At 33.8% G+C, this 14097-nt stretch overlaps 1 protein-coding gene across 2 annotated transcripts in view; it reads left to right on the top strand.

Annotated features, from left to right (window-relative positions):
• The window catches only part of Cyfip (Cytoplasmic FMR1-interacting protein Sra-1), a 203359-nt gene that overhangs the window by 27551 nt on the left and 161711 nt on the right, over window positions 1-14097 (top strand). For both annotated transcript variants that reach the window (XM_076454172.1, XM_076454181.1), the window contains exons 4-5: window positions 2367-2468; window positions 13025-13206. In XM_076454172.1, coding sequence (XP_076310287.1) covers window positions 2367-2468; window positions 13025-13206 — 284 coding nt within the window. The remainder of the gene's footprint in view (window positions 1-2366; window positions 2469-13024; window positions 13207-14097) is intronic.

The raw sequence follows: 14097 nt of genomic DNA on the forward strand, positions 1-14097 counted from the left end.
TTTACGTTATCCTAAATAAAAATTAAATAAAAACTGTGCAAGTTTATCATTTTATCAGCAGAGAAATAAGATTTTCAAGAATTACAAGGGACATACATTATAGTGCCTGTTGATAAAGTTAACTGTAATTTTGGTTTTATTTGTAAAAGTTTTTTGCATTAATTATTATAAAAGAAATTTAATAGTACACAAATATTTATTGTTAACCAATTTTAAGATACAGTAATTAATAATTTCATTAAAGCTTATAAAAAAAAATAAATCCTAATCCCAATTTGCATGTAGATTTATTTTTTCTTTATGCAATTCCTCATCTCCATAAATATTTTAACTTTAAATTTATTTCTCATTCAATACAAACAGTTGTTAATATCTTATCTAATAAAATTAAAAATATAAATGTTAATAATACAAAAAAATAATCAACCAAGTTTAGAATATTTAAGAAATTGTGAGCAAGTAAATGATATTTAAACATTTTATTTCACCACAATTTCATTAAAATATTTAATTTTTGTTATAACTTTATTAATAAAATGGTTCTGTTATCCCTTCATAAAACTGGAAGAAAGAATATTTAGCTCTTAAATGCATACAAAAATATTTTAAGTTTGTGCATTTACAATAATTATACATTTTTCAATAACCAGGTATTTAAACAAGTAATAGGACTTCCAGTGGGGGCTAACTATTGCTAATTTATATCTTTATTTTTATGGGAATAGGTTTGTTGAAAATTACCTGAACTTGAACATTTTTGCTCTAACTTGCAGATATGTAGATGATTTAATTAGTATAAATAATCCTGAAATAATGCTATTAACACCATTTATCCAGTAGAATTATACGTTATAAATACTTCAGTGTATGTCCCCTGCTAGTACAGCTACTGGTAAGTCAATGGATTTAAAATGCGAAAATTTCCCTCATTGGGCTCAGCAGATAGCCCGATGTGGCTTTGCTATAAGTAAACACACACAAACACACTTCAGTATGTAATGTGGAAGCATATTATTTAGATTTAGAACTTATAATAGTTGATGGTATCAATCTAAATATTTTGGACAAAAGAGAATATTTTGCCTTTTCAATATATAGTTTACCCTCTCTTTATAGTAATGTACCATACTTTTCTGTTATAAATGTTATAACTTCAAAATTATTGAAGTTTTGTAAAATTGGTAATAAATAACAATATTTTATTGTAAATGTTGAAATATTTATTCAAAAATTACTTTTTAATGGATTTAATGTAAACTAAATTAAATTATTAAAATATTTTGTGATAAATATAAGAATGTATGAAATAAAAATTAAGGAAATTTTGCTGAAAGTTTCTATCTTTAGCTGTTAATAAGGTCATTTATACACCTTGGCACTACTTCTATGTTGATGAACAAGTTTTCATGTATAGACTTACTTAGAGTCTTAAAATTAGTAGTTACAGTTAATGGGTGGTGGTTGGCAGTTATACCACTTAGTATAAAGGACCCAACCAGTTATCTGAACTAATATAACTCGTCTACTGGGCTATAGCTATTAGTGCCTTACCACTGTAATGGAGGCTGGAATGCCAACTTCAGGAGATAAGTTTATATTATATACCCTTAAGTAGTAGTACCTTATTATTTTGTTCTTTAATTTGGAGAGCAGTTATCTTCCCACAGCTGTCTGCAGGTAGTGAAGAGTGATATAGATGTGGGACAATGTGAGCTTGAGCACTCTAATGTTGCTTTCCTAATTTCTGTTTTTATTATTATTTAATTATTAATTAACTTCTTCACATGAGACTGGCAAATGGAGATGAAGATACACCACCGATCAGTCTTAATTGCCATGCGTGTTCTACTTCTGCAGTCACCACCTAAAACCTAGGGTACATCTTGCATCCTACATATAGCTTATATTCAGGGGATCCTTTTTGTGCAATGTTTTTGAATTTTGTTTCAGTTTTTTTTTTTAATTACAAATAATATATCATTGTAGTATTCTCTGAATTCTCTCATATAGGGAAAAGTACAATGAAACACTACTTATGCCTCCTCCTCCACCCACTTTCCTGAGGATCAGTTCCACTAAAAACAGTATAGCTGTTGCTTTCTATATGGTATACTCCAGATTACAGCAATTATTCCCTCAAGAAAATGAATGTGGTACCTTAGTGGAATGATCTGATTTCATTAGAAAGAGATAGAGTTATGAATTTAAAGAAAAAAACGTTTTTTTTTTACCTTTGCAACTAGTCATGTGAATAGCATTAACTGTTACAAATATCTATTTTAACTTCATCTTAAAGTAAAAATGTTGAATGTCAATTATATTTATGTATATAATATAAATAACTTAATTAAAACTGTTTTTCATAGCCTAAATCCAATGAACAGCCTAACCGAGTGGAAATATACGAGAAAACAGTTGAAGTTTTATCACATGAGGTCAGCAAACTACTTGCTTTCATGCGCTTTCAGGTAAGCTGTTAAATACATGCAGTATAAAAGGAAATTTTTTTCCCTTAAGTACAGTGTGTATATATTAATATATAAATATGTGTAATTGTTATGATGATTATAAATTTAAAGAATTGTATTGTAGAAAGATAGACATACTATTTGAGGGGATTCCTTAATCTATTTCAAAATATGTATCTTTATTTAACCTTTTTGCAATGGGCTTAATATAGTATACATGAGTCTACACATCTGCACACATTAAGTATTTGCACTATACCTTTTGATACAGCATGTCTTCATAAATTTTGTAAACTTTTAATAAAGATTACAATTTTTTGTATACAAAAGCCTTTTTAATGAAATGTTTTTATAAAGATTTGTTTTTGAAAATATGAAGTCTGTTTTATTACTAGTTTGAGTGCAAAGTAATTTCATGATAGAAAGAAAAAACTATTCTTCATCCCCAAAATCTAAAATACACTTCAAATGTTTGTTTTCAGTAAGACTTCATATTTTATTTTCTATACCCTAACTGTGTGAGGGCTGTCACTTGACCAACTTTGTGAACATCATTAAAAAAATTAGGAAATATAAATAATGCTTTTATCATGCTAGAATGACTATCTATTATAACATTATAGATATATTATAACATGTTAATATAACATTATATTAACCTTCTAGTCATGCCAAGCTGACATCACATAATTGCATTGATGTGTACTCATACTTGGGTTACTTGTCCAGTAATATAAAACTGATCTTTAGTCTTCTCTCTCTTGGCTGTGATTTAGTGGACTAGTATTTTATAATACACAGTAACATTTCAATTATACACATTATATATGTTTATATACAGATTATTACAATTTACAAATAAATTATTAGTTATTTTTGTTAATATACAACAATAAATCAAGAAGTAAAGCAAACTATTTTTTTTCCTGTGATCTTTGAACTCGGTTGCTGCTGGACATAGGTTGCTAAGTCTTTTAAAATTTTGCACATGAAAATATCAAACAACTTTTTTAGGTTTTGTATATACAGTTGAATAACCAAAAAATCATAACTACTCTTTTAAAATTTTGTTCGTGAAAATATCAAACAACTTTTTTAGGTTTTGTATATACAGTTGAATAACCAAAAAATCATAACTACACTGGTACTGCAGAATTCCACTAATTTATTAAGCTTAGTTGAAAAAGATTTATTTAAATTTTATAAAGTATGAAACTTCGAGCAGACTAACGACATAACCTACATGATCTCAAAGATTAAAATGGCAGGGAGTGTCCACTCTGGGGACATTGCAAGCTGTTGATTAGTTATTCACAAGTCATGTATTGAAGTAACTGTATACAAGGGAGTGTTTCAAAAAATGGGAAGAAGTGAATGGGGTTTCTGTGTTTGATTCAGTGCATAAGGTATATCTCAGTAAATAAAATGATTCAATGTCTTATTTTATATTCTAGCTTGTTAACATAAATAATTTGAATTCCTAATTTGTATGAAATTATAGACAAAGTTATTTGATCACAAACATCTAATTTTAAACAGTGTTGCTTTCAGCATACCACATGACTTGTTAAATAAAATCTATATTTGAACCTCTCGGTGTGGATTCCTGTACGTGGTTTATTTCCTTTGGGATCTAAGCATCCACCCACGTGTTTGCTGTCTGTGGCAACGGGAGGAGAGGATCCTGGTAGTTGAGGGATCCAACCCTAACACACCACTTTGGCCTTGAATTCCTGTAGATGGGTGGCCTTGGGGTGGCCCCCCTTGGGTCAATCAGCGGGTCTATTTGGGCTAGGGTCAACCAAGTACCAGTGTTGAATGCACTCACCAGATGTTGTGGACATTATATCTGATGCCTGTGTTTGGGTATAGTGCTCACGAAACCCTGGCATTTCTGCAGTGTCCTTATTTGACACTGTAGTGCGTCTCCCCCGTAGGGCTCCATGGTGGGTGGGGTCAGTGGGCACCAAAATTTCCCTTTCTTTATTTTTGGATACTTCAATTAAAAATCTTCATAAAATAGTGAAAAAACAGTCTGTAGGTAAATGACCACATTTTGAAGATTCTGAGCAGCAATCCTCACCATCTGTACCACCTGTTGTACCTCATTTTCTAATATTGCATTCACTTTCAGACAAACCTTTAGGGCAAATGTCTCCCTTTTTCATTCAGGAGGGACTAGAGGGACTTGCTGGTGCTCTAAAATCAGTAAAGAAGATTCAATCTTGTGACATATTGGTGGAGACATCCACATCTCAACACAGTGAACTCCTGTTGCATTCAAAGGCAATTGGGTACCTGTAGAGGTTATGCCTCATGCTACATTGAATTCATCACAAGGAGTTATTGTTGAGAGGAATTTGAAGAACATCCTAGAGTCTGAGATTTTTGCTGGTTTCTCCACCCAAGGTGTTTATGCAGTGAGGTGTATCTCCACTTGCAAAGATGTAATTATGGTGCTGACCAAAGTCCTCATTCTGACATTTATGTCACCACGTCCGCCTGCCACTATCAAGGCAGGTTATCTTAATTGCAGAGTACGGCCATACATTCCAAACCCTCTCCGATGTTTCCAGTGTCAGCGGTTCGTTCACTCGAAGACGTTATTCCGTGGTTGCTTGACATGTGCTCGTTACAGTGGCAAGGACCCTGATGCTTGTGAGTGTGAATGGACCCTCATTGCATCAATTGCAATGGCTCTCACCCATCCTTCTTTCATTCTTGCCCTAAATGGTTGGAACAAAAAGAGGTGCAGTTTGAAAATGATTCATAACATTACCTATCCTGAGGCTCAAAAATTGCTGTCTACCACCTCATCTCGGACCTATGCTGCTGCACAGCTACTGTGGGGTGCAGACAGATCTCTCTGTGCCTCCTAAAGAATCGTTCTCCAAACAAATGAAAAGTCTTTTGACTTCTATGGTTAAAAAAAGTTGATGAATTAACTTTGACTCCAACCTCTGCCCCTAATATACATTTCAACAAACTCCAAGATCCACATCCTTTGGTTCCAGGTATAGGCATTTCCTTGGATTGATCTTCCTCTCTCACCCCAAGATGCAAAACAATCATTTGTTCATGTCCTTAGTCTCTGGAATCCCCTTCCAACAGCAAAGACCTGCTCAATCGACCCAGGGCAGGATACATGGAGGTTGATAGACCTCACTCGAATAAGGAAAGTAAGGAAAAAAGACGTGGTCGTAAACAGAAGAGTTTTCCACCCAATTTTCCTACACATAAATAAATATGGCCACCCTGATACAATGGAACTGTCGAGGTTTATGTTCTAATCTGGATGACATCAAAACAGTGATTGTTTCCTACCATCTTGTTTGTCTCTCCTTACAGGAAACATTTCTGAAACCTGCCAATACAGTCACCTTTTGGCAGTTTTCTTTATACAGAAATGACAGACTGTGTGATGAACAAGTGCATGGTGGGTTTGACTCTTTTTCTGTTCTTTTCTGCAGGAACTTGGAGTCCCTCAGGGCTGTGTTCTGAGTCTCACACTTTTCAATATAAAAAATAATGCTATCACTGAACAACTCCCTCTCATTGCAAACTGGCTCTATGTCTACGACTTTCACATCTCATGTCAGTCGTCGAACATGAGTTGTATTGAGTGGCAGCTACAGAATGCTCTCAATTGTATACTGAAGTTGACCACAGCAAATGGCTTTACCTTCTCTCTCTCTAAAACTGTTTGCATACACTTTTGCTGCCAACGGGGTATTCACCCTGATCCTAAAATCTGTATTGGTGAAGTTGTGCTGCCTGTGGTCTCTGAGACAAAGTTGTTGGAGCTTATTTTTGACTGTAAGCTGACCTTTTATACCACACATCAAGCAGCTACGGGTCAAAAGTGCAAGAGCATTGAACATCCTCCGTGTTCCTCTCTACTACCACTTGGGGAGCGCATCGATGTTCTGTGCTAAAGATATATCGAGCTCTTATTCGATCAAAACTGGACTATGGATCGCTGGTCTTTGGCTCTGCCAGACCATCAGACATAAAGATGCTAGACCCTGTTCCATCACCAAGGGCTTTGGCTCTGCACTGGGGCTTTCTGCACTTCCCCAGTTCAGAGCTTATGCATAGTCTCATGAACCTTCTTTGCACCTCTGCCATTTGCAAGTGTCTTTACTTTATGCTTTGAAACTTCTTTCCTTACCAAAGCATCCCACATGGGGTTGTGCCATTCTTTTTCATAACAGATGGTCTGCCATTGCGCCTTTTGGCCTTTGTATCTAGGCATGGTTGGATGAATTGGGTCTGTCCTTGGATAACATTGCTGTATCCACTGGTCAGCCCATCCCACCATGACTTCTTACAGTCCCCAGTTGTGATCTATCTTTAAGTGATCAGAGAAATCAGACACTCCTTATTGGAAATACTGTCTATTATATGCTGAACATCTTTTGAACTATCATTCCATTCCTTTTTATACAGATGGTTTGAAATCAGGTTACTGTGTGGACTCTGCCATGGTTTGTTGTGGTTCAGTGGCCGTGTACAGAATCCCCTCTACAACTTATGTGTCCACTGCTGAACGGTATGCCATTTCTCTTGCCCTGGATCACATAAAAGCTAAACAGTACTCGAACTGCACAATTTATACTGACTCACTTAGTTCTCTACTGGTCCTGGAATCACTTCACGTTGGTTCACACCCTGTTCTTGCCGATATTCAAAATTGACTGGCTCATTTCTCTTTAACATCTACTTCTATTTACTTTTTCTGGATACTGGGCCACATTGATATTCCCGGGAATGAGCTCGTCAACACTGAAACTAAGTCTATCTGCTCTGACACTATCACTGCTGTGCCTGTCCCATACATGGATTATAGTCCTTTATTCAAGGCTCATCTCTGTGCTAGCTGGCAGTCGACTTGGAGTGAGAAGCATGAAAATAAGCTTTTCCAAATAAAACACTATATTGGACTTTGGCTGTCTTGTTCCCGTAAGGATTGGACTAACTGGACTACATATTGGTCACAGTTTTTTAACTCATTATTTTCCACATAAAATCTTGAATATCAGCACTTTGTTGACTTCATGATAACCTAGTCCTACATTATTAGTAGGATTCCATGGTTGGAACTCAAATTCCAATGATATCATCATCATTATTTAGACATTGTTGAATATAAGGAAGACAGATACTAAAAGTAAATTAATTCAGGTGTTTGTAGATCATGAGAGGATGCTGCACTTGTAGTCTTGTTGTCCATTGAAAATATGTGTAATCAGAAGCGTATATCAGGTTTCATCTATGGGCCAGGTTCTTTATGGTAGGTGTTTGGGAGTTGTTTGCAGTAAATTTCAATAATAAGTAAACAGCACAAAGTCCACTTGTTTTAAAATATATTAATTTGACATGAGAAATTGTTCTTTCTGTTATTACAATACAGTCTGTGATAATTTTGCTTTAAAACTCACAGCTGTATGCTCTTTATGGCTAAACTTGCAATCACACAGTCTAAATCCATCTGTTGAACTAAATTTTCAATCCACATTTATTTTCTAATGTATACAGTATCTACAAATAACTAAATTTAATACTCAGGCTACATAAATTATCTAATTCATCAGTAAACTTAAATGTAAACAGTCATGTATATTTAACAGTAAGTCTCTTCAAGAAAAATATTGACAATGTAATTTCTTATACTATATGCTAAAAGTCTGTTTTTAGTTCGTACACAAAGTCTACTTGTACATTTTACATCAACAATTACCAGTCCCATTCATGGCTTAAATGCTGAACCAAGGGTTATGGAGGTAAAACATCCACCTATTGATCTTTGCACTGTCAGTTTTGCACCTGTGGATGTTTGCAAGGGTCCATCTGGATGATAAGCTCCTTCCCATAGAGGTAGTTCTGGAACCACTAGATGGTAAATATGATGGCCAGATATGTTTTTTTAATCACAGAGTAACTCTCACTACTTAGCAGCTTCTTACTGATGTTTATTATGGAAAACAGTATCTTTATACATTCTTGGAGAAGTACTGCCCCAATTCTGACATCTGATACTTAGGCCTGACAATGAATAATGAATGGTTTGTGGAATTCTGGCATCCTAAAGATTGGCAAACTTCCTAAAATTTATTCTGGAATGCCATCTGCTGGAGTTGTTTCCACTTCACCTCGTTTAGTTTGCCTTTTTAAATCTGATCAGTCAGTGGTGCAGTGACTTCAGTATAATTTGAGATGAACCTCCTGTAGTATCCTGCTAACCACAGGAAGGATCTGAATTGCTGCTTGGTTGTCAGAGCTGGTGCATTTTGTATGTAAAGTAGCTTTTTCTCTTATGGCTATATGTCGATTGCTCACCTTGTGTGCAACAATGCCCATCATAAAATAACTGATGTAGAGTATAGATGGTCAGACATATTGCCCTCATATGAACAAACAGCTGAGTATTTTCAGGCAGTCTTCTCACCTCATTCAGATACTGTTATCATCTTTTTCTTGACAAAGCATTCACTGATGGTTTTCTGTGCACTACAACTCTTAGAGATACTGAGTGTTATTTGTGTTATCTAGTTGATTTTTATAAAATTATATTTTAAAAGAAATGGTTTAGCAAGTTGATATACAGCATGAATTCTTGGATTGTTATTTCCAGCATGGAGACAAATCATGTCTCCTTTTCCACCTTTAATATCTAGCATTGTTCAACAATGTGGGAGGATTGAGGCAGTCAGTGACCTTATTCACAGTGAGAGGGAGACATTCAGTGTGTTTCCAGGGGCCCTTGAGACTGCATGTAAAGTCAATCCTAGACATTGTGGAGATAATTTATGTGCTTTTTCCTGTGCCTTTCTGTACTTTGTTGACTTTGGGATCAGCTTCTTTTCTTTAGTTGGTTATTAAGTGTGACATTTTGGATCTTTCCTCATTTGCTTTTGAGTATGCACGTTCCTTGATGGGTCAAAGATCTTAAAGCAAATAGTTTTCTCTCCACCCATTGACTTGTGAACCAACATCATCACTTGAGTCTGGTATTTTGTTGGTAATAAGATCTGTTTAACTTTCCCACTAGAACTTCTTTAATAGATTTTGTATAGCACTCACTTCTGGTCCTCTATTTTGTAAGTCCTTTTCCCTTTTTTGTCTTGTGCTCAACTTCCTCCTGGGCACTGTTCCAAAGTTTCTGCAGTGAAGGGTCTTTGGTTCTGTGCTTTGTTCAGTTTCTGTAGACCAACATTTGAGATATCACATTTCAAGACTTGCTGGTGTTTGTCTTGTTAACTTTTCTTTTCTTGAGGTCCTGTACTAACTGCAGATCTTTCATCAATCTCCTTTCTGTCTGCTTCCTCCAGACTTCTACTGCTTGGTATGTTGTAGATAGATGCCTTCATATACATGGCATCAAGGTCTTTCACACAATATGCAACATCTAACCTTATTTTTGCATTAGGAAACTTTCTCACTGTCCCATCAATCAGCACACACAGATGTACCTTGCCCATCATGTGGTCATCAAATATTAGAATGGATCTCAGTGAAGCATTGCTGCACCCAGTATATTGTAAGACTTTCACATTCTTGTCTCCAGTATAGCTTTCACCTGCTGGTATATTATGGGTAGTTGGCTCCATTTAATGTTTGTCACATGCTCAGATTACCTCTGGCATTGTTGAGCAGTTTGGTAACTTGAGCTGATCATCTTAGGAAGCCACTTTGGATCATCTTCTTTTGTCTTCTTTTTTTTTCAGTTTGTCTATCAAGAAACAGAAACAGTTGTGTATATGTAACGGTACAGGATTGCAATTCTTGTGTCTTGGAAAATTAGAAATTTTGTTTTTAACATAGTTACAAAATCTATTATGATACTATAGATTGATTGTAATATCTACAAAACAAAAGAGGATTGTCTTCAATCTTTTTCTTGAAATTTAGTATGCTACAGTCCTTCTTTGTTGGGAAAATATGGTGTTTTTTTGAGATCTCATAGCAACAATGACTAGCATCACTAATAAATACAGTACAAGTAAAAAGCCATTTATATCCTACTAAGTAGTTTGTTTGATCAATCTGTAATAAGTTGGTGTTCCTGGAATTGATTTTGCAACAGTGGGTATTTCGTGTGATGTGGTGCTGATGCAGGTTTCATGACAATTTCCAGAAAATAAAGTGATAGTTTGGTGTCATTATATTGTGTAAAGAATGTCATAGCAAAATCAGTTTTATTGTCATAATGTAGGAACATTTTAGATGAAACCTAAATATTGTAATTACATTATTAAACATAGGTCATTAAAAATCAATTTCTGTAATAGTTTTATTTTGATCTTGTGTCATAACATAAGAGTATATAGAAAAAGAGGATGTTTATTCTGGCTGCCATAGAAGTTTGCAGATGTTTAACAACCAATGTAGTTAGATGGGGAAAAAAAAGTATATGAATGTTTTTCTGCTTGAGTACAAAGCTATACAATGGACTATCTGCACTCTGTTTACCACTGGTATTAAAATCCAATTTTTAGTACAAGTTTCAGAAATTCGTATTGAGGGATTGAAGGGTGGTATGTGAATACTATGATGTCTTTGTTCGTGTCTTATCAAAAACAAATTCAAGTTTTTTGATGTACAAGTTCAACAAATGACAGAATTTATTTATATATTATATCTGCATGTTTGGACATATGATCAACTGAAACTCTGGAAAGATGAATTGCTAATCTACAAAAGCTCATGCAGCTCACTGTTTTGCTGTTTTTGAGTCAACTTTAATTTCATGGTGTGGTTTTGTAACAGAAAATATAATAATTTGTATAGAATTCTGTATATGTGTCATATGCATAATGCTAAACCAAGACAGAAGTTAGGAACAGGCTTCATTCTCTTATACCAGATTTGGAATTCTTTTCTGTGCAATATGATATAGCAGTGATTTTCTTAGTATGTTAGTGAAATAAATAATTTAGGTTGCTACTTCCATACCATGCTCCTGTGTGCTCATACTTATTATAAATAGGGGGAGTTGACTTTCAAGGCAGTTGTTCCCAGAATAACAAATACAAGTACAGAATTGGGGCTGAAGTTATATATTAGCAAATCAGTCTTATTGCTTATACTTTCTGAAAATGCAACCCAGTGGTGTTTTGTAATATATACCATTAATAAGTCTTCTCTAGCAATGTTATATCTTTTTATAGCAACCAACAGATTAACTTGCAAGGTTTTGCAATATGTTTTATCAAAACTTGGGTGAATTTCACCATATATTAAATGACAGTAGCTTCAGGTCACACAATTGACACCTGTGATATGAACAATACTTGTAAATTCTGCTTTATTGCCAGACAGTTGCAAATGATCTTTAGCATAAATGAACAGGAAAGACTATCTGTGAATTTAGGAAAAACAACTTGAAGATATCAGTCATATTCTTTTAGTTATGAAGGGGTAAAATTATTAATTATGTAAGAACTTCGATTTAAATACTATGTCTTTGCTTTACAAAGAAGGAAATTTTATCTAAAATAACTGTTTTGAGGTAGGCATGATCAACAAAACTATGTTCATGAAATAAGCACTATGGGTAGATGTCGGAGAGAAAATAATCCGAGTTGCTTTAGATGCTGCAGTTAAAGATAGTGTTGTAGGATAAAGGCCCAAACAGAAGAAACATAATGATGAAGTGAAAAAGTACAGCAAGCTATCAAGGATAAGAATGAAGCCTTCAAACAATGGCAGATGAAGAAGGTAAAGCATTCACAAATGCAGGACAAAAAATAAAGGAGGAAAAGAAAGTAGTAGCAGTGACAAGTAACAATGCAATTTTCATAACAATGTGGAGACACTATAAAGGGAGAATATATGTGGAATAGTCAAGTAGAGGGAAGTGGTAGAAGGAGACATTACAGGTATCAAAATAATTAAGGACAAAGAAGAGATAAGCAACACAATTATATAATGTATTTTTGTGAGTTCTATTTTAGTGCTTGTTAGATAGAGAGCTGTTAACTCAATGCTGATATTAAATTTAAAGTATATAAAATTAATTCTAGAATATATTGAATATTTACAATTTTTAATGATCCAGAGATTGTACAATATCATGAAATAAGAATACATTATAAATATGAAAAGTGTGGAAACACTGAGTTAGTTTTGGGTTTAATGATTGAGAAGTTAATGAAGTATTCATATCAATGTTACTTTATTGATTAGCTTTGAAATTGTACTTGTACATAATTAAAAGTATCATCAGTGAATACATTTATGTTGAAAGTGGATAACTTGTGAACTTCACTAGAACTGTGAACAAGAAGAATAACCTGTAGCAAATGTTAAGGAAGAAATAAACTGTGTTTTTACAAGGGCTGGTTTTCATTATTTTAATTAATTATTTAAAAGAACTCATTTAATGATAGAGTACATTACAAAAGTATTATGAGTAAAACACAGTGTTAAAAATAAGGCTTTATATTAATTATTAGGTTGGATTACTGCAGTTGCAACAAATATGCATTTTTTTTTACTTGTTGATTATGTACTAAAGAATATTAACAAGATTAACAAGAGATTAAATATTTCAGAGGGAAGCTACAGAAAGGTTTTGTGCTGAAGTCAAAAGACTATGTCACCAAGAAAAGAGAAGAGACTTTGTATCAGAAGCTTATCTTCTGACATTAGGGAAATTCATCAACATGTTTGCTGTATTAGATGAGCTTAAAAACATGAAATCAAGTGTTAAAAATGATTATGCAACATACAGAAGGTAAGTTCATATACATTATTTATGGAAATTAGTGTCTTTTGGGGTTTCAGTTATGGCAGTCTGCTATCTCATGTTAAACCATTTTGTTTTTCTTTCACTTTAAAATGAAACTTTTGAAAATCTGTTTTACATTGTAAAACTAAACTTAAAACCTAGCTATTTATTCTTAGTAGTAGGTACTAAATCGGATTGTCTAATATAGTGCTGTATAATTTATAGCAAATTTCACCCCTGTGCGAGACTTTTTTACAACTTTTGTTAGAGTGGAGAAACAACCAGATTCTTAGTTATGTACATGATTAACCTAATTGTGGAAACATCATGAGAGCAGCTTGAGTATTTTAATGGAATTATTTTTCACTTTCACAAAATTTAATAGATTTTTAAGGTATTTTGTTATTTTTTTGGAAGTTTTTATCCTGTGTTTGCAGTTGTTGGTGGTCTGCATGATGTAGATTTATTTCAGCTTTTGTATTAGATGCAAGTCAGTAATGTTATTTGTCTTACTTTCAATTTTCATTTATTTTTGGTAACTTGTGTTTGCTCTTTATTTTTAAATTTCTTTTATGTTTATTCATCTCTTTGTTTTGTCTGTTACCTTCTGTTCTGTGATACATAAAGTAATAGGTATTGACAGACAACAAAAGTAAGATAAACAAATGCAAGTTAAACATTTTAACAAGTAAATGAGTCCTAAGGCTTTTACCAAACTGGCTGACTACTTTCTGTGTTCTGTATTACAAGCCTTTGAACCTGATAGAGTGCAATATTTCAAAATCTCAAGTTACAAGTTCCTACCGTTCAAATAAGTATTACCTATGTGAGCATTAACATATTAATCCTATTGCTACAGGTTTTTCTATGTGTAGGGGTTAAAGCATGTCATGATGC

Source organism: Tachypleus tridentatus, chromosome 1 (assembly GCF_004210375.1).
Source record: "Tachypleus tridentatus isolate NWPU-2018 chromosome 1, ASM421037v1, whole genome shotgun sequence".
Taxonomy (NCBI): Eukaryota; Metazoa; Arthropoda; class Merostomata; order Xiphosura; family Limulidae; genus Tachypleus; species Tachypleus tridentatus.